At 39.2% G+C, this 26,677-nt stretch overlaps 1 protein-coding gene and 1 pseudogene across 1 annotated transcript; both read right to left on the reverse strand.

Annotated features, from left to right (window-relative positions):
* LOC120032457 overlaps positions 1–26,677 on the reverse strand; it is a 103,784-nt pseudogene that overhangs the window by 49,191 nt on the left and 27,916 nt on the right.
* On the reverse strand, positions 6,361–26,198 carry LOC120033030 (B-cell receptor CD22-like). Its single transcript, XM_038979321.1, has 11 exons — positions 26,071–26,198; positions 23,963–24,012; positions 9,950–10,027; positions 9,339–9,668; positions 8,828–9,031; positions 8,312–8,650; positions 7,987–8,229; positions 7,445–7,708; positions 6,811–6,850; positions 6,619–6,697; positions 6,361–6,536 (listed from the first exon to the last, which is right to left on the reverse strand). Exons 3-11 carry the CDS (start codon positions 10,002–10,004, stop codon positions 6,474–6,476), a joined length of 1,617 nt encoding a protein of 538 aa, XP_038835249.1. The 5' UTR covers positions 10,005–10,027; positions 23,963–24,012; positions 26,071–26,198; the 3' UTR covers positions 6,361–6,473.

A 26,677-nucleotide genomic window follows, 5' to 3' on the forward strand; every position in this document is an offset into this window, starting at 1 on the left:
ATTAAAATTCCTCAAACATACATGTATCTTATACCATTTTAAAGGTAATCTTGTTGTTAATCCCACCAAAGTGTCCGATTTCAAATAGGCTTTACAGCGAAAGCACCACAAACGATTATGTTAGGTCACCAGAAAATCCCAGAAAAACACAGCAATTTTTCAACCAAAGACAGGAGTCACAAAAAGCAGAAATAGAGATAAAATTAATCACTAACCTTTGATGATCTTCATCAGATGACACTCATAGGACTTCATGTTACACAATACATATGTTTTGTTCGATAAAGTTAATATTTATATCCAAAAACCTCAGTTTACATTGGCTCCATGTTCAGAAATGCCTCCAAAATATCCGGAGAAATTGCAGAGAGCCACGTCAAATAACATAAATACTCATCATAAACTTTGATGAAAGATACATGTTTTACATAGAATTAAAGATACACTTGTTCTTGGGAATATTAGGGACTCTGAGCTGCATCATAGTCTTGGTAATCTTTCTGATACATTCAGATCCACCACCTTCCGGTACTAATTATACGACGCCGTTGTCATTGAGAAGGAGTAAAAGACAAACAATATAAAATACTGACCATCAAGGATGAGTGACTTACAGAATAAGGAGTCAAAGAAGGTCAAGATGTAGGATCTAAGGTAAAGATTAAACAATTTCCTCGGAAAGCAAATAACTTCACAAGGATTGGGATGGCCAGACTGAAGTACTCAGCCAACACACCTCGGTTCACTTTAACTCCTGATGAGTACCAGTGTTATAGATACAAGAAGGGCACCGAGAACTTAGGTGATTTTAATGGCTGTAAGGCAATCGTTAATGTGACTGACATAGGTTTGGAAGTACAGGAGAAAATTCTTAACCTCACAGCACCTATAACTGATGTATGGTGGGCTTGTACCAGCAAGGGACGCATACGATAGACACTACCAAAAGGGTGGTTAGGAACCTGCGCACCGGTGTTATTGGTCCAACCAGTTCGAGTTAGTCATCAGAGGCCAGTTATAGGAGGCCAAAGTAGGCACAGGAGGAGTTTTGATCAGGATGGGAGTAGCCTTGTCTAGATGGATGCTATTGGCATCCCCAGGGAAGTTCCAGATGAATACAAAGCTATGAATCAAATAGGTGAAGGCTTTACACTACGTTCTTTTGGTAATTGACAATAAATAAAGATGTGGATTGGATTAATTTCATCCATTATAATCAACAGAGATTCATGAATGAAACCGGGGATGCAGTAAAGGGGATCTCTGACCAATTATCCGCCACCTCCCTCATGACCTGGCAAAATAGGCTGGCTCTCGATATGTTATTGGTGGGGTATGTAGAATGATAGGGGTTCATTGCTGTACGTTTATTGTTAATATCAGTCAGTTAATATCAGTCAGATAATATCAGTCAGTTAATATCAGTCAGTTAATATCAGTCAGATAATATCAGTCAGTTAACATGCCATTTATGAATTAACTTTGACTGTAGGTTAGGCCTGCATTAGTTGATGTATTGTATGGTGAGGTAGCTTGTCATTAACCTGTTTGGCGTGCAAGCCCGACGTCGGTACACTTATGACAACAGCCACTTCAAGTGCAGGGCGCGAAATTCAAAATATATATTTTTTAAATATTTAACTTTCACACATTAACAAGTCCAATACAGCATATGAAAGGTACACATCTCGTGAATCCAGCCAACATGTCCGATTTTTAAAATGTTTTACAGGGAAGACAAAATATGTAAATCTATTAGCTAACCACGTTAGCAAAAGACTCCACTTTTATTACTCCATCAGTTTTTGACTCCATCAGTAGCTATCACAAATTCGGCCAAAGAAAGATATAAATAGCCACTAACCAAGAAACAACTTCATCAGATGACAGTCTGATAACATATTTATTGTATAGCATATGTTTTTTTCGAAAAATTTGCATATTTCAGGTATAAATCATAGTTTACATTGCAGCTACATTCAGAAATTGCACCGAAAGCAGCCATAATATTTACAGACACCAACGTCAAATACCTAATTACTCATCATAAAACATTTCTGAAAAATACATAGTGTACAGCAAATGAAAGACAGGCATCTTGTGATGCCAGACAATATTTCCGATTTATTAAGTGTTTTACAGCGAAAACAAAATGTAGCGTTATATTAGCTTAGCACAATAGCCAGAAACACTTGGGCGCCGGCGACTACGACAGATATATGAAATAACATCATAAATTGGGTCTTACTTTTGCTGATCTTTCATCAGAATGTTGAACAAGGTGTCCTTTGTCCAGATGAGTCGTTGTTTGGATTCAGAATGGCAACTTTCTCTCTCCATTTAGCAAGCGCGCTAGCCGGGTTGCACGGATCTCTCCATGTAAACAAACGGAAGAGAACGGAACACGGCAAAACTCCCGAAAAAATTTCAATAATCTGATGAAACTATATTGAAAAAACATACTTTACGATGATATGGTGACATGTATCAAATAAAATCAAAGCCGGAAATAATAGTCGCCTATAACGTCAGCAAAACAAAAGGCAACCCCACTGTCCAAATCGCGTTCTTCAGAGTACCGGAAATGGGGTACACGTCATTCCAAGAGGATTTATTCCATCCCAGATCGAGATAATCACCTCATTTCTTCTCTCACAGCCTTCTTGACACCCAGAGGAAGGTGTATGACGTGCATGTATACTAATAGCTCTTGTGCCCATTTATAGGCAGGAAGAGGAAGAGAGCATCGATTTCAGACTTTGAACTTCCGGGTCAGGAAAAGTGCTGCAGAATGAGTTCTGTTTCACTCAGAGAAATAATTCAAACGGTTTTAGAAACTAGAGAGTGTTTTCTATCCAATAGTAATAATAATATGCATATTGTACGAGCAAGAATTGAGTACGAGGCCGTTTGAAATGGACACATTTTATCAGGCTACTCAATACTGCCCCTTGCAGTTCAATGTATTTTTATATATATGACAAATAAACCAAACTTTGAACCTACAAACACAGGCCCTGATATAACAGCTAAAACACAGGCCCAGATTCTACAGCTAAAATCACATTCAAATCAAATCAAATGTATTTATCAAGCCTTTTTTACATCTACAGATGTCACAAACGTGATTATACAGAAACACAGCCTAAAACCACAAACAGCAAGCAATGCAGATGTAGAAGCACGGTGGCTAGGAAAAACTCCCTAGAATGGCATGATGAAACCTAGAGAGGAACTAGTCTCTGAGGGATAGCTAGTCCTCTTCTGACTGTGCCGGGTGAAGATTATAAGAGTACATTGCCATTAAAGCCAGGTCGTTATTTAATTTTTTATATTTAACCTTTATTTAACTAGGCAAGTTAATTAAGAAAAAAGTATTATTTTACAATGACGGTCTACCTTGGCCAAACCCTACCTTAACCCGGACAACACTGGGCCAATTGTGCTCCGCTCTATGGGACTCCCGATTACAGCTGGTAGTGATACAGCCCGGGATCAAACCAGGGTCTGTAGTGATGCCTCTAGCACTGAGATGCAGTGCCTTAGACTGCTGCACCACTCGGGAGCCCAAGATGTTCAAAGATTCATAGATGACCAGCAGGGTCAAATAATAATCACAGTGGTTATAGGTCAGGGTTATAGGTAACAGGTAACAGGTCAGGGTTAGGGGTGGGTGAGGGCCTCAGATTTCCACTTCATTACATATAGCCGGGCAGTTGCAGATGGGTTATTAGCAGTTGTGGGCGGTTGCAGGTGAACAAACAGCTGAGCCGCTCACCACCAGCGTGCGTGCGTGCATGTCATTTGTCAGGATCAGTGCTTGGTGTTGATCGGTTTAATGGTGACATCATGTGTCCAATAGTCAGAAATACAAGAAACAACAGCAGAGAGAAAATAGTTATGAATCAATGTATTAATAGTTGATCAAATAGTCAATTTATTTATTATCTTAAACTTTGAGCATATTTGCAACATGACGCCAACTTATTTGCAACTGTATTGACACTGAACCACAATATAAAAACTGGAAAAGGTAAACATGTATTTAATGTAGATAATATAGATAATGAAAAATGTGATAAAACAATTAATATCATGACACTGAACAATATGGTATTATGTAATAGCAATTCAAACTAAATTATTATTAAACAGGAGAAACCTGGTCCAAGAGCTAGAAATATGAAAAAGCTGTTAGTTACACTATATATAAACACAACAGTATGTGGACACCCCTTCAAACTAGTGGATTCGGATATTTCAGTCACACCCGTTGCTAACAGGTGTATAAAATTGAGCAAACATCCATGCAATCTCCATATACAAACATTGTCAATAGACAGGCCTTACTGAAGATCTCAGTGACTTTCAACGTGGCACCGCCATATCAAGCCACCTTTACAACAAGTCAGTGTGGCATATTTCTGCCCCGGGTCAACTGTAATTGCTGTTATTGTGAAGTGGAAACTTCTAGGAGCAACAACGCCTCAGCCGCGAAGTGGTAGGCCACACAAGCTCACATTACAGAACCGCTGAGAGCTGAAGTGCGTAAAAATGGTGTGTCCTCGGTTCCAACACTCACTACCAAGTCAAAACTGCCTCTGGAAGCAACATCAGCACAAGAACTGTATGTTGGCAACTTCATGAAAGGCGTGTCCATGGCCGAGCAGCCGCACACAAGCCTATGATCACCATGCGCAATGCCAAGTGTCGGCTGGAATTGTGTAAAGCTCGCAGCCATTAGACTCTGCAGCAGTGGAAACGCATTCTCTGTAGTGATGAATCACACTTCACCATCTGGCAGTCTGACGGACGAATCTGAGTTTGCGGACGCCAGACGAACGCTACCTGCCCCAATGCACAGTGCCAACTGTAAAGTTTGGTGGAGGAGGAATAATGGTCTTGGGCTGTTTTTCATGGTTCGGGCCCCTTAGTTCCAGTGATGGGAAATCTTAATGCTACAGCATACAATGACATTCTAGATGATTCTGTGCTTCCAACTTTGTGGCAACAGTTTGGGAAAGCCCTTTCCTATTTCAGCATGACAATTCCACTGTGCACAAAGCGAGGTCCATACAGAAATGGTTTGTCGATATTGGTGTGGGAGAACTTGACTGGTCTGCACAGAGCCCTGACCTCAACCTCATCGAACACCTTTGGGATGAACTGGAACTCTGACTGCAAGCCAGGCCTAATCGCCCAACATCAGTGTCCAACCTCACTAATGCTCTTGTGGCTGAATGGAAGCAAGTCCCCACAGTAATGTTCCAACATCTAGTGGAAAGCCTTCCCAGAAGAGTGGAGGTTGTTATGAGATGGAGCCATCATGAGGTTGCTACAACCTAGCCTATGAATTCAATTTACAACATAGGTGCACACAGGTCGAGATAAAACATTTGAGGCGACAAACAGTGACACATGGACAGACAGTTACACATTCAATACCACCTTGCACACTCTTGACTATATCTAGCTGATCTAGGGTGCAATCATCAGTCCAACAGTTTCAAATTACAGTGTCTATTGGAAAAATTCAGGTATGTTTATCCCCGTTTCATTCTGTTTGCTTCTGTTTAAAGAAACGTCGGAATGAATACACCCCGGATCACGGGTAAAGAAAGTTCACTTTCATAGCAGCCACGTTGTATTCCTTCTTGCATCTATGCACTCTCCTCCTCTCACCTTTTCCCTTTGCTTGTGGATATCAATGCACAACCCCATCGAATACCTTTGGGATAAATTGGAATCACCCAACATCAGTGCCCAACCTCACTAATGCTCTTGTGGCTGAATGGAAGCAAGTCCCCGCAGCAATGTTCCAATATCTAGTGGAAAGCCTCCCAGAAGAGATGAGGAAGTTATAAAAACAAAGGGGGGACCAACTCCATATTAATGCCCATGAATTTGGAATCAGATGTTCAACTAGCAGGTGTACACATACTGTAAAAAAATCTGGAAATGGCAAAATCCCATAGAACAAGAGCAGAAACCTAATATTAATCTACAGAGAGTAAACTGAAAAGTGGGCTTTTTGTGTTATAGAAAATCTAGAAATGATCAAATCTCATAGAAAAAGAGCAGAAGCATAAACCTTCCAATTTATCATCAATATACATAAATATTATTACAAGGAAATATAATTCAACTCCAGCACTTACTCAGAAGTTAAAGCTCATTGTCTCAAACCTTCTAGATTAGAAAGCATTATGATAGTAAGAGAATAGCATTGTGAGGCCTAGCTTTGGTTTGATGCTGTAGCTCTTCAGTCCAGGTTCTGTTGTGGTTCTCTTCAGTCCAGTTTCTGTGGTGGTTCTCCTCAGTCCAGGTTCTGTGGTGGTTCTCTTCAGTCCAGGTTCTGTGGTGGTTCTCTTCAGTCCAGGTTCTGTGGTGGTTCTCTTCAGTCCAGGTTCTGTGGTGGTTCTCTTCAGTCCAGGTTCTGTGGTGGTTCTCTTCAGTCCAGGTTGTGGTTCTCTTCAGTTCTCATAATCGGAGGCCTCAGCATCTATCTGAGGGACAGTGGGGGAGTCCCTCACATTCTGAAATAAGACACTGAATGAGCACATTACACACCACTCCGTAACATTTTTATGGACACACACACACATTAAACACACTTACTGCCAGGGTGTCATACTCTGGTGACCTGGTCTTCATGTTCAGAGCTGTGTACGTGTCACTGTTAGGATCAGGATGGACACTGTGGAGAGAGAGAGAGAGATGTCATGGTAACAGTGAAAATAGTATGAGAGAGACTGTCATGACATAGTAAATTAATGTCACCAGGTGTGGAGGTGTAACTGATATAGTCACCTGTGTGTCTGTTGTGGCATCACTTCCTGCTGTGGATCTCCTGTAAAGTGGGACAGAGTGAATTCTGCTCTCTAGTGACCACTAGTGGAAGTTTACATGTTACTAATACAGTTTTGCACATGAATGAATGAATATATTAATGCATTCATAACAAATCAGAGTGCTAAGGGGAAATTATAAAACATTTGAAAAATTCTGTCACTGGAACCACATGAGTCCAGAGAGACAGAGGATGAGAACCAGAACAACAACTATGATTCCTACAGCTGCAGTCAGAACTGATGTTTGTTTCCCTATAATAAAATATGGATGATATGAGTACATGGTATAATATGGTAATACAGGACTTTAATGGTGTTCGTATGAACTGACAATGAATATACACTAACAAAGGGCATTTATACTATAATCAGCCACTATACCAAACATTAGGAACACCTTCCTAACACGTGACATCAAAAGGGGATCAAAGCTTCACCTGGATTCACCTGGTCAGTCTGTCTATGTCATGGAAAGAACAGGTGTTCTTAATGTTTTGTACACTCAATGTTTAATTATAATAAGCCATATTCAAAGTATTAACATTAGATTGAAACACGTAGTTTTATATTGAAGTATTGAAATGTAACTTTACCTGCTACAATGATCATCAGAGCTGTAGAGTTAATAGATCCTCTTCCATTCTGGGCCTCACAGTAATATTCTCCTCTGTCCTCAGAGCTGATGTTAGTGATGCTGTAACTCTGTCCTGATGCTTTTGGTGAGGTTACGTTCTTCTTGTACCAGGTGTATTTGTCCACAGGTGGGTTGGCATCACTGCTGCAGGTCAGAGTCACTGAACTGCCCTCCACTATTTCACCAGAGGGACTGACTGACACTGAGGTGTTCATTGGGCCATCTGGTGGACAATATGTAACACATTGTTAATACATAGAGCTGTACATGAGGAGCATCATGGAACTTGGACTTGTGATTGAAATAAATGAAATATTAATATAAATATATGTAACTTAGACAATAATGTAACAATACAGTGTTTGTGAAGTACTTGTAGTCACTACAGTAGTGAGATTAGTACAATCATGGAACTTGGACATAGATTGAAATAACAGATAGAATAGATGAGAGAAGATGTTACTAAAATAATACAACAGGAGATGTATCACACAGGCTCACATGTGACAGTGAGAGTCTCTTCAGCAGAGGGGAGATCCTCATGGCCTTCTACAGCACAGGAGTAGCTGCCTGCATCCTCACTGCTGACTGGGTTTAGGAACAGACTGTTAGATTGGTTGGTTACATGTCCATTCTTGTACCAGATGTAGGTGGGGTTGTCAGTCAGAGTACAGGTGGTGCCACAGGTCAGTGTCACCTTCTGTCCCTCTGACACAGTGACAGGAGTCACCTTCACCTGCAGAACTAAATGAAAGGGTATTAAAACACTGAGTATATCATTAAGTAATTGTTTGCATTATTGATAGGATGTGACATGCAGTGTTACCTGTGACAGTCAGAGTTGTTCCAGGGAAGGTGGGCTCCCAGGTTGTCTGATCTGTTCTGAATCTAAACTTATACTCAGCTGAATCCTCCTCTCTCAGGTCTGTGATTCTCAGGGTGGAGTCACTCTGCATATTTCCAAGGTACTCCACACGACCTCCATACCCCGGGTTCAGGATTTGAGGCGCCTCATAAAGTTTTCCTTTTGTGTACCATTTTGTTTCAGAGACTGTATGACCCCTGGGAAATGTATAAGAGCAGGATATGTCCACTGATGACCCATTCAAGGTACAGACACTCTGATGGGTGTAAGTCACGTGGAAATAACTGTGACCCCCAACAGCTGAAACACAAGTACATTTTTCATATGGTGTAAGCATTTTGAACTGTAAAATCAACAACCATTAATCTAAATGAAATATTTGCTCTATTTCATGTCTGTTTCACTGCACATCAACACTGACCAATGATGTATTGAATGATTTTGACAGACTTTAAAAGGTGTATTAGTCACACTCACACACTGCAGGAGAATTGATGCCTTTTACAGCACAGTAGAAGCTGTCTTCAGTTTTAAAGTAGACTGAGTATGAGTGGGAGGAGGCCCCTTGTACAATCTTACTGTTCCTGTACCAGATGTAGGTGGGGTTACCAGTCAGAGCACAGGTGGTGCTACAGGTCAGTGTCGTTGACCACCATGTAGTGGTCACCTTCACCTGCAGGTCTGGAGTAGATAACAACATTAAAACCATCAATGACCTGTTATCTAGTTCAAATGAGGCAGGAGTGGACGTTCTCAAATCATCAATTCAGACATTCCTATTACACCATACATTCATATTAATTATATTATTTCTGTACAAATCAAGACAATTTTCTTGAACCAATTAAACAGATCAACACAATATATATTATCACTGTACCTGTAACAGACAGAGTGATTAAACAGATCAACACAATATATATTATCACTGTACCTGTAACAGACAGAGTGATTAAACAGATCAACACTATATATAATATCACTGTACCTGTAACAGACAAGGTGACTCCAGGATCACCAGTATACTTCCCTCCAGTCTGATCTGTTATAAATTTGAACTTGTACTCAGCTGAGTCACTCTCTCTCAGGTCTGTGATTTTCAGGGTGTGGCCATTCATCCTATCGCTACGGTACGTCACACGATCTTTGTAGTCTGGGTCGTCTCTCAGATTTAAAATTTTAGTGAACCAGAAGGTTGTTGTGACTGTATAACCTCTGGGATATGTGTAAGAGCAGGACAGATCCACTGTTGACCCCTTCAAGGCACAGATACTCTGAGTGGTGTATTTTACTCTCCAGCCATCCTGACCCAGTACCACTGAAACACAGTCACAAAACACAATGGTATCAGAATTAGGACAAGGTCTATTGGTTCCCACTGACAGTAGGGTTTGTCTCCACTTTGTTGCCATTGTTGCTGAGTTGAGTGTGAATGGAAACCACAGATAAGCATCACAGTGAGGTGTGAAAAGATAACTATTGAAAGTGAAGTGGAGACTCCTAACAGAACACACCAGAATAACATTATGACTCTTATCCTTTTAGAAATGTCTGTAGATTGATAAACAGAGCAACTAAAAGATAGGAATGAGACCATACCTGCTACAGACCAGAGAAAGACCACCAACACACTTCCTGCTGTTCTCAAGGCCATTGTTGCATCTCCCACCCTGCAGTCTTAGAAACATAAACAACAACTCACTCTATAGCTGGTGAATAACTCCACCTGATACACTGAAGTAGAAACTGTAAATGAGGTACATGGCCTCATTACTGAAAATGAACCAGGCTCATATTGTGTACTGTATTGTGCTACAGACGTGGATCTTAATTTGATCACTCTTTTGTTGTAGAGAATTTTCCTGCTTCCTGGAAATGCAAACTTGTAGTGTATTCAAGGTTTAAAAAGGCTTCTAACTGTCCTGGATCAAATCAAATTTTATTTGTCACATACACATGGTTAGCAGATGTTAATGCGAGTGTAGCGAAATGCTTGTGCTTCTAGTTCCGACAATGCAGTAATAACCAACAAGTAATCTAACCTAACAATTCCACAACTACTACCTTATACACACAAGTGTAAAGGAATAAAGAATATGTACATAAAGATATATGAATGAGTGATGGTACAGAACGGCATAGGCAAGATGCAGTAGATGGTATAGAGTACAGTATATACATATGAGATGAGTAATGTAGGGTATGTAAACATAAAGTGGCATAGTTTAAAGTGGCTAGTGATACATGTATTACATAAAGATGGCAAGATGCAGTAGATGATATAGAGTACAGTATATACATATACATATGAGATGAGTAATGTAGGGTATGTAAACATTATATTAAGTGGCATTGTTTAAAGTGGCTAGTGGTACATTTTTACATAATTTCCATCAATTCCCATTATTAAAGTGGCTGGAGTTGAGTCAGTATGTTGGCAGCGGCCACTAAATGTTAGTGGTGGCTGTTTAACAGTCTGATGGCCTTGAGATAGAAGCTGTTTTTCAGTCTCTCGGTCCCTGCTTTGATGCACCTGTACTGACCTCGCCTTCTGGATGACAGCGGGGTGAACAGGCAGTGGCTTGGGTGGTTGTTGTCCTTGATGATCTTTATGGCCTTCCTGTGACATCGAGTGGTGTAGGTGTCCTGGAGGGCAGGTAGTTTGCCCCCGGTGATGCGTTGTGCAGACCTCACTACCCTCTGGAGAGCCTTACGGTTGTGGGCGGAGCAGTTGCCGTACCAGGCGGTGATACAGCCCGACAGGATGCTCTCGATTGTGCATCTGTAGAAGTTTGTGAGTGCTTTTGGTGACAAGCCGACATTCTTCAGCCTCCTGAGGTTGAAGAGGCGCTGCTGCGCCTTCTTCACAACGCGGTCTGTGTGGGTGGACCAATTCAGTTTGTCCGTGATGTGTACACCGAGGAACTTAAAACTTTCCACCTTCTCCACTACTGTCCCGTCGATGTGGATAGGGGGGTGCTCCCTCTGCTGTTTCCTGAAGTCCACAATCATCTCCTTTGTTTTGTTGACGTTGAGTGTGAGGTTATTTTCCTGACACCACACTCAGAGGGCCCTCACCTCCTCCCTGTAGGCCGTCTCGTCGTTGTTGGTAATCAAGTCTACCACTGTAGTGTCGTCCGCAAACTTGATGATTGAGTTGGAGGCGTGCCTAGCCACGCAGTCGTGGGTGAACAGGGAGTACAGGAGAGGGCTCAGAACGCACCCTTGTGGGGCCCCAGTGTTGAGGATCAGCGGGGTGGAGATGTTGTTACCTACCCTCACCACCTGGGAGCGGCCCGTCAGGAAGTACAGGACCCGGTTGTACAGGGCGGGGTCGAGACCCAGGGTCTCGAGCTTGATGACGAGTTTGGAGGGTACTATGGTGTTAAATGCTGAGCTGTAGTCAATGAACAGCATTCTCACATAGGTATTCCTCTTGTCCAGATGGGTTAGGGCAGTGTGCAGTGTGGTTGCGATTGCGTCGTCTGTGGACCTATTGGGTTGGTAAGCAAATTGGAGTGGGTCTAGGGTGTCCGGTAGGGTGGAGGTGATATGGTCCTTGACTAGTCTCTCAAAGCACTTCATGATGACGGAAGTGAGTGCTACGGGGCGGTAGTCGTTTAGCTCAGTTACCTTAGCTTTCTTGGGAACAGGAACGATGGTGGCCCTCTTGAAGCATGTGGGAACAGCAGACTGGGATAAGGATTGATTGAATATGTCCGTAAACACACCAGCCAGCTGGTCTGCGCATGCTCTGAGGACGCGGCTGGGAATGCCGTCTGGGCCTGCAGCCTTGCGAGGGTTAACACGTTTAAATGTCAGGTGAACAGAATGACTTGAGTTCCTGTATGTTGTTATGATCACACCACGTCTCATTAATCATAAGGCATACACCCCCGCCCTTCTTCTTACCAGAAAGATGTATGTTTCTGTCGGCGCGATACGTGAAGAAACCAGCTGGCTGCACCGACTCCGTTAGCGTCTCTTGAGTGAGCCATGTTTCCGTGAAGCAGAGAATGTTACAATCTCTGATGTCTCTCTGGAATGTTACCCTTGCTCGGATTTCATCAACCTTATTGTCAAGAGACTGGACATTGGCGAGTAGTATGCTAGGGAGTGGAGCGCGATGTGCCCGTCTCCGAAGCCTGACCAGGAGACCGCTACGTTTGCCCCTTTTACGGCGTCGCATAGGGTCGCCGGCTTGGATCAGATCTATTGTATTGGGTGGAAGGCAAAACACTGGATCCGTTTCGGGAAAGTCATATTCCTGGTTATAACGATGGTGAGTTGACGTTGCTCTTATATTCAGTAGTTCCTCCCGACTGTATGTAATGAAACCTAAGATTACCTGGGGTAACAATGTAAGGAATAACACATAAAAAAACAAAATACTGCATATTTTCCAAGGAACGCGAAGCGAGGCGGCCATCTCGGTCGGCGCCTATCAATCCCTCTGCTGCTGCTCATTCCGTGCACCAGTTCTGGAAGTCTACGTCACCGGTTTTCTAGGCATCACTGAACTGTCTAATTACACCTGGTTCCCATTTCCCCTGATTAGCAATTGCATAAATGTGCTCTCTGTTCACCATTGTCTTGGTCAGTTATTGTTCCTATGTCCGTTGGTCTTGTGAGTACCTGTGCTTTGTTGCTTTGGCTTTCGTGCTACGTGTACTTGTTATTACGTGTCTCGCCCCGTGTATTATTACGGGTCTAGTCCCGTGTATTATTACGTGTTTCGTCCCGTGTATTACGTGTTTTGTCCTGTGTATTTATTAGCGGTTTAACATGGCTGTTTTGTTTGGATTTCATCCCTGTGTTTTGGGCTTTGTCCCCAGTGCCTTTTTATGGCAGGTTGTATTGTTTGGTGGACTATTAAAACCTATTACGTATTCCTGCGCCTGTCTCCTGTCATTTATACAATGTGACACTAACGTTTGTAATTTAAAATGTCAGACTTGATTTTCCCTAACAAACTGTCAACCACCACATGAATTATAATCCACATAATAATTCACTTTTCCTGTTGCTGCAGGAATATTAAGATCCTACTTCTGTATACGGTTCTGTGAATACTGTCTGTATTGCACTGTAAACACATATTTCTACATTGATTGTTCTGAAACTGTTATTCTCAGAACCTCAAATATAGGAGGATAAATGTTCAAACCGCTACGGTCCGTCAAGCTGTACAGCAGCCTAAAGACTGACCACCAGGTTCAATGATAACTCCTATCCCCAAGCTGTGAGGCTAAACAGCAAGTGGCTCACACAGTCTTGTACAATTAACCCTGTGGGGACACAATTCAGTCCTGTACACAATCCTATTTTCCCTTACCTTGACCCCAAAACCTACTAACCCTAGCTCCTAAACCTAATTCTAACATTAATTTAAAACTTAGCCCTAAACCCCCTAGAACTTGCATTTGATCTTGTGGGGACTAACAAAATTTTTGTCCATTTACTATTCTTGTGGGGACTTCTGGCCGATAATGCTCACACACGGAGACCATCTGTAGGAGAGACCATGTGTAGGGAAGGCAAATAAGCCCATGGAGTCTGTATCAAAGTCTAGAGAGCTGGTTGTTATGGATGTAGCAAAGATAAAACACACATCCTACACAGTATAGATGTCAACCCTACTACCTATCAGTCTGGTCCTAAAGGGCCGTCAGCTAAATCAACTGTGTCACACGCAGACACACACTTAGGCCCACATGTACACACACACACACACACATGTACACACACACACACACACACACACACACACACACACACACACACACACACACACACACACACACACACACACACACACACACACACACACACACACACACACACACACACACACACAGCAGTGCTACAATGTTTGTCTGCATGTCTTTTTTACCCTGGTTAATCATCTCATCACTATGTAGATCAACACTCCTACACTGAGATACTTTATGAATACTGGCCCTGATGTAACAACCAAAACACAGCTCAAAACATAACAAGAAGTAAAATTATACATTAACCTTCAGGTTTATGACTTATGACTAAAAACAAATAACCAGAAACTATATTTCAAGATATTGTCAAGAGTACTTACAGACTGAAGTGAAGGGGAGAGGTCTTGTACAGTGAGTCAACTGACTGGTAGTGAGTGGGAACTGCTAGTAAGTGTCAGTTCTGTGGTTGATACATATTTAAAGTAGAACACAAGTAGCTGATGCAGAACTGTCCTCTCCTTCCTCTTTAAGACATTAACATGCATGAAGACCAGACCAGCACATCAGAAAAATTAGGTTACTGTATTAGAGTGGGCCCTACATTTCTGAAATGGACAAAATGTCCCCCATTTCCACTTTTCATTGAATACAGAACCATGTTAACAATATGTTGACTATTCTATATGGAATGTTTATAATATATTAGAATGTGTTGCCTTGTCCCTCTGAGTTCTACATGGAACAGGTCAAAGTTCCATTTACATTTGGTCAGTTCTATGATGTCATTCTATTCATTCTATTCTACAAACACATTCAATTTACACTCCTCATCAGCTGCATCAAAGTGGTACTGAAGGTTCCAGTGTTCTAGACTAGAGTTCTCCCTACTGGCATCTCAACATTACTGCAGTGTTCTAGACTAGAGGTCTCCCTACTGGCATCTCAACATTACTGCAGTGTTCTAGACTAGAGGTCTCCCTACTGGCATCTCAACATTACTGCAGTGTTCTAGACTAGAGTTCTCCCTACTGGCATCTCAACATTACTGCAGTGTTCTAGACTAGAGCTCTCCCTACTGGCATCTCAACATTACTGCAGTGTTCTAGACTAGAGGTCTCCCTACTGGCATCTCAACATTACTGCACCATCCTAATAATAATGTCCTCATTAATGTTGGACTAATAACAACATTACAAACTGACAATACATCAGATAGAATGGTGAAACACAACACTGGCTACTAGACAAAATAACATTTAATCACAAAAACACTGATGTCTGTAGTATTACAACATGCCACTATCATATTATGTTACACTGTTGACCTTTGTGTACAGTACTGGTAGTAGCATTAGTTAGCAGAGGAATCAGTATCATCATCACCATAACCTGCTGTATTGACTGCTGCTGTCCATATACTGTATAGTCTAATGTAGCCTGTTATCCATATAGTATAATGCAGCCTGCTGTATTGACTGCTGCTGTCTATATACTAAATAGTCTACTGTAGCCTGTTATCCATATATAGTCTAATGTAGCCTGTTATCCATATATAGTCTAATCTAGCCTGTTATCCATATATAGTCTAATGTAGCCTGTTCTCCATATATAGTCTAATGTAGCCTGTTATCCATATATAGTCTAATGTAGCCTGTTATCCATATATAGTCTAATGTAGCCTGTTCTCCATATATAGTCTAATGTAGCCTGTTCTCCATATATAGTCTAATGTAGCCTGTTCTCCATATATAGTCTAATGTAGCCTGTTCTCCATATATAGTCTAATGTAGCCTGTTATCCATATATAGTCTAATGTAGCCTGTTATCCATATATAGTCTAATGTAGCCTGTTATCCATATATAGTCTAATGTAGCCTGTTATCCATATATAGTCTAATGTAGCCTGTTCTCCATATATAGTCTAATGTAGCCTGTTCTCCATATATAGTCTAATGTAGCCTGTTCTCCATATATAGTCTAATGTAGCCTGTTATACATATATAGTATAATGTAGCCTGTTATCCATATATAGTCTAATGTAGTATGTTATCCATATATAGTCTAATGTAGCCTGTTCTCCATATATAGTCTAATGTAGCCTGTTCTCCATATATAGTCTAATGTAGCCTGTTCTCCATATATAGTCTAATATAGCCTGTTCTCCATATATAGTCTAATGTAGCCTGTTATCTATATATAGTCTAATGTAGCCTGTTATCCATATATAGTCTAATGTAGCCTGTTATCCATATATAGTCTAATGTAGCCTGTTATCCATATATAGTCTAATGCAGCCTGTTCTCCATATATAGTCTAATCTAGCCTGTTATCCATTTATAGTCTAATCTAGCCTGTTATCCATATATAGTCTAATGTAGCATGTTATCCATATATAGTCTAATGTAGCCTGTTATCTATATATAGTCTAATGTAGCCTGTTATCTATATATAGTCTAATCTAGCCTGTTATCCATATATAGTCTAATGTAGCCTGTTATCCATATATAGTCTAATGTAGACTGTTATCCATATATAGTATAATGCAGCCTGTTCTCCATATATAGTCTAATGTAGACTGTTATCCATATATAGTATAATGCAGCCTGTTCTCCATATATAGTCTAATGTAGCATGTTATACATATATAGTCTAATCTAGCCTGTTATCCATTTATAGTCTAATCTAGCCTGTTATCCATATATAGTCTAATGTAGCATGTTATCCATATATAGTCTAATGTAGCCTGTTATCTATATATAGTCTAATGCAGCCTGTTCTCCATATATAGTCTAATCTAGCCTGTTATCCATTTATAGTCTAATCTAGCCTGTTATCCATATATAGTCTAATGTAGCATGTTATCCATATATAGTCTAATGTAGCCTGTTATCTATATATAGTCTAATGTAGCCTGTTATCCATATATAGTCTAATGTAGCCTGTTATCTATATATAGTCTAATGCAGCCTGTTATCCATATATAGTCTAATGTAGCCTGTTATCCATATATAGTCTAATCTAGCCTGTTATCCATTTATAGTCTAATCTAGCCTGTTATCCATATATAGTCTAATGTAGCATGTTATCCATATATAGTCTAATGTAGCCTGTTATCCATATATAGTCTAATGTAGCCTGTTCTCCATATATAGTCTAATTTAGCCTGTTATCCATTTATAGTCTAATCTAGCCTGTTATCCATTTATAGTCTAATGCAGCCTGTTATCCATATATAGTCTAATGTAGCCTATTATCCATATATAGTCTAATCTAGCCTGTTATCCATATATAGTCTAATGTAGCCTGTTATCCATATATAGTCTAATGTAGCCTGTTATCCATATATAGTCTAATGTAGCCTGTTATCCATATATAGTCTAATCTAGCCTGTTATCCATATATAGTCTAATCTAGCCTGTTATCCATATATAGTCTAATTTAGCCTGTTATCCATATATAGTCTAATCTAGCCTGTTATCCATATATAGTCTAATGTAGCCTGTTATCCATATATAGTCTAATGTAGCCTGTTATCCATATATAGTCTAATCTAGCCTGTTATCCATATATAGTCTAATGTAGCCTGTTCTCCATTTATAGTCTAATGTAGCCTGTTCTCCATATATAGTCTAATGTAGCATGTTATCCATATATAGTCTAATGTAGCCTGTTATTCATTTATAGTCTAATGTAGCATGTTATTCATTTATAGTCTAATGTAGCATGTTATCCATATATAGTCTAATGTAGCATGTTATCCATATATAGTCTAATGTAGCCTGTTATCCATTTATAGTCTAATCTAGCCTGTTATCCATTTATAGTCTAATCTAGGCCTGTTATCTATATATAGTCTAATGTAGCCTGTTATCCATATATAGTCTAATGTAGCCTGTTATCCATATATAGTCTAATGTAGCATGTTATCCATATATAGTCTAATGTAGCCTGTTATCTATATATAGTCTAATGTAGCCTGTTATCCATATATAGTCTAATGTAGCCTGTTATCCATATATAGTCTAATGTAGCATGTTATCCATATATAGTCTAATGTAGCCTGTTATCTATATATAGTCTAATGTAGCCTGTTATCCATATATAGTCTAATGTAGCATGTTATCCATATATAGTCTAATGTAGCATGTTGTCCATATATAGTCTAATGTAGCCTGTTATCCATATATAGTCTAATGTAGCCTGTTATCCATATATAGTCTAATGTAGCCTGTTATCTATATATAGTCTAATCTAGCCTGTTATCCATATATAGTCTAATGTAGCATGTTATCCATATATAGTCTAATGTAGCCTGTTATCTATATATAGTCTAATGTAGCCTGTTATCCATATATAGTCTAATGCAGCCTGTTATCCATATATAGTCTAATGTAGCCTGTTATCCATATATAGTCTAATGTAGCCTGTTATCCATATATAGTCTAATGTAGCCTGTTATCCATATATAGTCTAATGTAGCCTGTTATCCATATATAGTCTAATGTAGCCTGTTATCCATTTATAGTCTAATGCAGCCTGTTATCCATATATAGTCTAATTTAGCCTGTTATCCATATATAGTCTAATGTACCCTGTTATCCATATATAGTCTAATCTAGCCTGTTATCCATTTATAGTCTAATGCAGCATGTTATCCATATATAGTCTTATGTAGCATGTTATCCATATATAGTCTAATGTAGCCTGTTATCCATTTATAGTCTAATCTAGCCTGTTATCCATATATAGTCTAATCTAGCCTGTTATCCATTTTTAGTCTAATCTAGGCCTGTTATCTATATATAGTCTAATGTAGCCTGTTATCCATATATAGTCTAATGTAGCCTGTTATCCATATATAGTCTAATGTAGCCTGTTCTCCATATATAGTCTAATCTAGCCTGTTATCCATTTATAGTCTAATCTAGCCTGTTATCCATATATAGTCTAATGTAGCCTGTTATCCATTTATAGTCTAATGTAGCCTGTTCTCCATATATAGTCTAATGTAGCATGTTATCCATATATAGTCTAATGTAGCCTGTTATTCATTTATAGTCTAATGTAGCATGTTATTCATTTATAGTCTAATGTAGCATGTTATCCATATATAGTCTAATGTAGCATGTTATCCATATATAGTCTAATGTAGCCTGTTATCCATATATAGTCTAATGTAGCCTGTTATCCATATATAGTCTAATGTAGCCTGTTATCTATATATAGTCTAATGCAGCCTGTTCTCCATATATAGTCTAATCTAGCCTGTTATCCATTTATAGTCTAATCTAGCCTGTTATCCATATATAGTCTAATGTAGCATGTTATCCATATATAGTCTAATGTAGCCTGTTATCTATATATAGTCTAATGTAGCCTGTTATCCATATATAGTCTAATGTAGCCTGTTATATATATATAGTCTAATGTAGCCTGTTATCTATATATAGTCTAATCTAGCCTGTTATCCATATATAGTCTAATGTAGCATGTTATCCATATATAGTCTAATGTAGCCTGTTATCTATATATAGTCTAATGTAGCCTGTTATCCATATATAGTCTAATGTAGCCTGTTATCCATATATAGTCTAATGTAGCCTGTTATCCATATATAGTCTAATGTAGCCTGTTATCCATATATAGTCTAATGTAGCCTGTTATCCATATATAGTCTAATGTAGCCTGTTATCCATATATTGTCTAATGTAGCCTGTTATCCATATATAGTCTAATGTAGCCTGTTATCCATATATAGTCTAATGTAGCCTGTTATCCATATATAGTCTAATGTAGCCTGTTATCCATATATAGTCTAATGTACCCTGTTATCCATTTATAGTCTAATGCAGCCTGTTATCCATATATAGTCTAATTTAGCCTGTTATCCATATATAGTCTAATGTACCCTGTTATCCATATATAGTCTAATCTAGCCTGTTATCCATATATAGTCTAATGTAGCATGTTATCCATATATAGTCTAATGTAGCATGTTATCCATATATAGTCTAATGTAGCCTGTTATCCATTTATAGTCTAATCTAGCCTGTTATCCATATATAGTCTAATCTAGCCTGTTATCCATTTTTAGTCTAATCTAGGCCTGTTATCTATATATAGTCTAATGTAGCCTGTTATCCATATATAGTCTAATGTAGCCTGTTCTCCATATATAGTCTAATGTAGCCTGTTCTCCATATATAGTCTAATCTAGCCTGTTATCCATTTATAGTCTAATCTAGCCTGTTATCCATATATAGTCTAATGTAGCCTGTTATCTATATATAGTCTAATGTAGCCTGTTATCCATATATAGTCTAATGTAGCCTGTTATCCATATATAGTCTAATGTAGCCTGTTATCCATATATAGTCTAATGCAGCCTGTTCTCCATATATAGTCTAATCTAGCCTGTCATCTATATATAGTTGTCACGACTTCCGCCGAAGGCTCCTCTCCTTGTTCGGGCGGCGTTCGGCGGACGACGTCACCGGCTTTCTAGCCATCGCCGCTCCATTTGTTCATTGTTCAATTTGTTTTGTCTTGTTCTCTGCACACCTGGTTAACATTCCCTAATCACACTGCATGTATTTATTCCTCTGGTCCCCCCCATGTCTTTGTGTGAAATTGTTTTGTTACGTGTTTAGTGTGATGCGCCAGACTGGTTTTCCCCCCGGGTATCGTATTTTGACCCGTTGTATGTATTTGTCATACATTTGTGTATTTGTGAGTGTTTTCACGCTTATTGACTTTTATCTGTGGGTGGAGGATTTTTGACGCAGTTGTGTCCGTCTTGTGCTATTGCTAAATAAAAGTGTGCCTGATCACAACTCACTGGTCTCCTGCACCTGACGGCTGCGTGGTCCCATGGTGTTTATACGTGCGTATTATTGTTTGTACAGATAAACGTGGTACCTTCTGGCGTTTGGAAATTGCTCCTAAGGATGTATCAGACTTGTGGAGGTCTACCATTTTTTCCTGAGGTCTTGGCTGATTTCTTTTGATTTTCCCATAATGTCAAGCGAAGAGGAACTGAGTTTGAAGGTAGGCCTGGAAATACATCCACAGGTACACCTCCAATTGACTCAAATGATGTCAATTAGCCTATCAGAAGCTTCTAAAGCCATGACGTCATTTTCTGGAATTTTCCAAGCTGTTTAAAGGCTCAGTCAACTTAGTGTATGTAAACCTCTGACCCACTGGAATTGTGATACTGTGAATTATAAGTGAAAAAATATGTTTGTAAACAATTGTTGGAAATATTACTTGTGTCATGCACAAAGTAGATGTCCTAACCGACTTGCCAAAACTATAGTTTGTTAAGAAGAAATTTATGGAGTGGTTGAAAAACAAGTTTTAATGACTCCAAGCTATGTGTATGTAAACTTCCAACTTCAACTGTATATAGTATAATGTAGCCTGCTATCCACATTTATACTACCGTTCAAAAGTTTGGGGTCACTTAAAATGTCCTTGTTTTTGAAGAAAAGCACCTTTTTTGTCCGTTAAAATAACATCAAATTGATCAGAAATACAATGTAGACATTGTTCATGTTGTAAATGTCTATTGTAGCTGGAAACGGCAGATTTAATGGTAAATCTACATAGGCATACAGAGGCCCATTATCAGCAACCATCATTCCTATGTTCCAATGGCACGTTGTGTTAGCTAATCCAAGTTTAGCATTTTGAAAGGCTAATTGATCATTAGAAAACCCTTTCGCAATTATGTTAGCACAGCTGAAAACTGTTGTCTGATTAAAGAAGCAATAAAACTGGCCTTTGTGGCGGATGAATCAGAATTAGTTGGGTAACATAGATAATTAAGATGTCTTATCTGCATAATATGCTTATGTGATATACTTGTTATTAGAATGTATCCCTTTGGACTCTGGTGATGGCAGTTGCACTTCTTCCCTCAGCTGGGGCTCAGTCACCTGGGGCCCAGAGAGGGGAGAGGTCAGGCTTGTCTTTCACATATCCCTGGTGCTATGCAGAATATCAGACAGGGAAGAGGACAAGATGGAACATTGTCTTCATATGTGAATGTGTCTTTACCTGTTCTTAAACAATGTGAAGGGATGGCGTGATTAATGGGGAACCAATTACTTGTCTCCACAATGTCTGTGCCCAAGTCACTCCCTCCTTTGGCATTGGTGGGAGGTGCATGTCAGTGTCTGGAACCATTGTATGTTCTCTCTTATGCTGCAACTTATCCTGGGATAGTGTATGACCTAGAGGCTCACTCCCCTCAGTGAGCTTGTCCAGGAGTGGGGTCAAGAAGGGGTTTTACTTGAGATGGGAGAATATAGAGTTGACAATTGAGTTATGCCATTGGATGAGTTGGTGTTTTTGTGCTATAAAGTACCAGGAACGAGAATAGAACCTCGTCTTAGGGGCCAAACTGAACGATAATTTATAGCGAATGCTATCTGGCTACGGGATACTCCTTTCTCATTTATAAAGTCTCACTTTGTGAACTGTTCCTAATATCTGTGGTTTGTTATGTCAACTAGGGGGTGGATCTTTGCTATAAAAGATCTCAGTAGCCATTGTGTTGTCACTCTCAATGGTTCATGAGAAATGGTGAATCGTTGAAAGTCATTGCTATGTGCAAAGCTCTTAATATTAAAGATTTAGTTTAAGTATAACTGACTGGTGAGATAAATTTGTCTCTCCTTATTTGATAGTAAAGAAATGAACCACCACACCTTCTTTAGACTAGTTGAGTATCTGGAGCATCAGCATTTGTGGGTTCGATTATTTGTTATTCTTATCTCTTGCTTTTTGGGGGGTATTTTCTTAAAACTGCGTTGTTGGTTAAGGGCTTTTAAGTAAGCGTTTCACTGTAAGGTCTACCTACCCCTGTTGTATTCAGTGCATGTGATAAATACAATTTTATTTGATTTGATTTAATACTACTCCTAAACACAACCCACAGTCACTGTGTCTCATGTTAATACTACTCCTAAACACAACCCACCATCACTGTATCTCATGTTAATACTACTCCTAAACACATCCCACCATCACTGTGTCTCATGTTAATACTACTCCTAAACACAACCCACCATCACTGTGTCTCATGTTAATACTACTCCTAAACACAACCCACCATCACTGTGTCTCATGTTAAAACTACTCCTAAACACAACCCACCATCACTGTGTCTCATGTTAATACTACTCCTAAACACAACCCACCATCACTGTGTCTCATGTTAATACTACTCCTAAAGCTCTTTTGAAACATCAACTCAATCACTCTTACTGTCACTCTTACTTTCGGCCATTTTCAAAATGTCTCCACAACAATCTATTGCTCTCAGAGCTCTTACAATAGCATGCACAAGTTTTTATGTGAAACATGTACAATTTACATCCCATCTTTTGTAGCACAATATAGCTCAGTATTTGTCAAGGGTGCCAATCATTTTGGTCGTGACTGTATATCCAACAATCAGATAAATATGTAAAAATACATTTATATATACACACACACACACACACACACAGTTATACTTGACCCTGTTATACTTTGACAGTGAACATGACCCCATTGAATGGAGATCTGGGTATTACTGGCAAACTCTACTGATCATGTTTTAAACATGTAAATGAATAAACTGAACTAAACTAAACACATGAAACCACAGTCCAGGGTCAGTATTCACAAAGTGTATCAGAGTAGGAGAGCTGATCTGGGATCAGTTTAGCCTTTTAGATCATAATTATATGAACCGTCTGAGACACTTTATGAATACAGGCCCTGATGTAACAACCAAAACACAGTTCAAAATAAATCATCAAGTACAAAGATACAGTAAGTCATGTGACGTACGGCTAAAAACATCAAAACTAAAACTATATTTCAAGATATCGTCAAGTATACTTACAGAGTGAAGTGAAGGGGAGAGGTCTTGAACAGTTAGTTAACGTACTGTCACTGTGTGGAAACAAGAAGTAGTCTACTGTAAGTATTAGTAGAAGCAGGCGTAGCCTAAGTGTGAGTTCTGTGGTTGACACATTTTAAAAGTAGCATAGTCTAGTCAATGCATTAACATGCAGGAACAGCATGTCACATAAGGGATATTACTGTATCTAAATAGAAAATGGTCTAAATTCAGCATACTGTAGTTGCATTTCTTTATTTGAGGAGTGGACCTACATGTTTAACAAGAGACACAATGTGACCCATTCCCATCACTCCTCATCAGCTGGTACTGAAGGTTCCAGAACAGATGAAAGGGGGGTATTTTTGGTACTGGTGTTCTAGACTAGAGCTCTCCCTACTGACATCTCAACATTACTGCAGCTTCCAGGCTTCATATGTCCCTACTAGTCCGATGTAAATATACAAAATAGAAGGTCAAATAACATTCAAAAATGTTAAAAATATATATAGAATAAACCAGGCATGCACATAAAAATACTGTGTTATTGGGACTTATGTTGAACTGGCGTTTGAATTGAGTGAACTAGTGATCAACTAGCTTGTTAGCTACATGAAGCTGATGTTATTCAGTGATAAACAAGTATTTTGTGCATCACACAGCTACTCTGAATGGACTGGATTGTGAACAATATGATGTGCTGCCACTGAATTACAGCAAGACCCCATAGTTAGCTAGTGAGCTAGCCAGTTAGCTAACTTTTATCTATCAACATTAGCTAGCTAGAAACAACAGACAACAGTGAGCTGTCATTATGCCAAGGCCAAGGCAAGCTGCTCTGAGTGTCCAGTGTGTTCTTGTGTGAAAGAGATGTGTTCAGCTCACTGATCTTCAGAACAATGGACCCAAAGTGAACCCTGACATCCATATAACTAAGTCTGTCTGTCTGGGATTATTGTGTCCTACTGTATCTACATGATGCGTGTTTTTTGAAATTTACATTGAATAATCTTTCATGTAATTGTTTATTGCTGCTTCGTTATTGTTATTTTGTGTAATTCCTTTTTTTTAGCATTTTCATAATTTAAAAAATCTAATATTTTCTTACATAAAAACAACTGCACTGCATTGTTGGTTTAAGGGCTTGTCAGCAACCATTTCACAGTAAGGTTGTATTCAGCGCATGTGACAAGTACAATTTGATGTGATTTGTGTGTTTAGTTGCTGGACATTGCTCCCTCTGACACTGGGTTTCTGAACCTCTAAAAGTCTGAGCCGTTTGGAGGGTTCTACTAGCTGACATATGGAATTGTTTTAAGGTGGTCATACCATGGATCATTTGGCTATTTGATTTTGAATTATAGTACCCCTTTAGGTAAAAAAAAATGAAATACATAAAAATGATTTGATAAAATATTGAATTTGGCCTTTACTGCTATAGACAATACAAACGCATTGAACAACACATTCATAAATGGTTAAAAACAAAAGAGTGAAAAAAATGTATCATAAGGACTAAAGTTTTGAAGTGACTGTCCTATATCTAGGGGATATAACAACATGTGTTTTTTTGGACACATACACTATACAAAAGTATGAGGACACCCCTTCAAATTAGTGGATTAGGTTATTTCAGCCACACCTGTTGCTGACAGATGTATAAAATCGAGCACACAGCCATTATATCTCCATAAACATTGGCAGTAGAATGGCCTTACTGAAGAGCTCAGTGACTTTCAACACGGCACCTTCATAGGATGCTACCTTTACAACAACTCAGTTTGTCAAATTTCTGCACTGCTAGAGCTGCCCTGGTCAACTGTAAATGTTGTTATTATGAAGTGGTAACGTCTAGGAACAACAACAAGATCACCGCGCGCAATGCCAAGCGTCGGCTGGAGTAGTGTAAAGCTCACCGCCATTGGACTCTGGAGCAGTGGAAACGCGTTCTCTGGAGTGGTGGGTATAATTTGTGGAACGTTCCAACAGGAATCCGTTCCAAAAACGTCGTAAATATCAAGATTGCCAACAAACAACGCATACAGAGTCGTATAACAGTAGAATGAGATACCGGGTAGGGAGTGAGCTTTGTAATTACGTTTTTCACTCACCACGTTTATTCGGAAAAAATGTCTCTCTTCGTTCTGGTAGCCTCCACCATTTCTCGTTCGTTGGTTTAGTTATTATTTCCGGTGTTCCTGCATTCGCTGGTGAACTCTGTTGCGCCTCAATTGGGGAATCGCTGTGGTTGAAATGTAACTAATGACCGCAAGCCCCAGTATTTTTATTAGCTAGGTGGCTTGTACACAATTGTTACCGATGATACTGTATATACCTACTCGTACTACAGAAACATGCATTGTATTTTGACAAGTTCTTTCGGTGTTAATCCTGTTTCCCAGATATAGCAGGTAAACTGTGTCTGTTGTGGAGTTCATCTTGCCTAGTTAAATAAAGATAAAATAGAACATTTAAAATATATACTATGACCTATTTCAGTTAACCCCAAGATGCTTGATTTACTACAACTGCTTTTGAATAACTTTCCAGTCGTTTGTGTTTTACATTACGACATTTGAAAGTCTGTTTATTGGACATATATATTAGTGTCTAATAAAAAAAGAGCAATGTATGTAAAGCATCCCATCTGTGTTAAGGTTATAGTGTGTGTGTGTATGGTGTAGTTTCTCTTGATGTCCACTTGGTGTCAGCAGTTTC

The sequence above is a fragment of the Salvelinus namaycush genome, chromosome 39, assembly GCF_016432855.1.
Source record: "Salvelinus namaycush isolate Seneca chromosome 39, SaNama_1.0, whole genome shotgun sequence".
Lineage (NCBI taxonomy): Eukaryota > Metazoa > Chordata > Actinopteri > Salmoniformes > Salmonidae > Salvelinus > Salvelinus namaycush.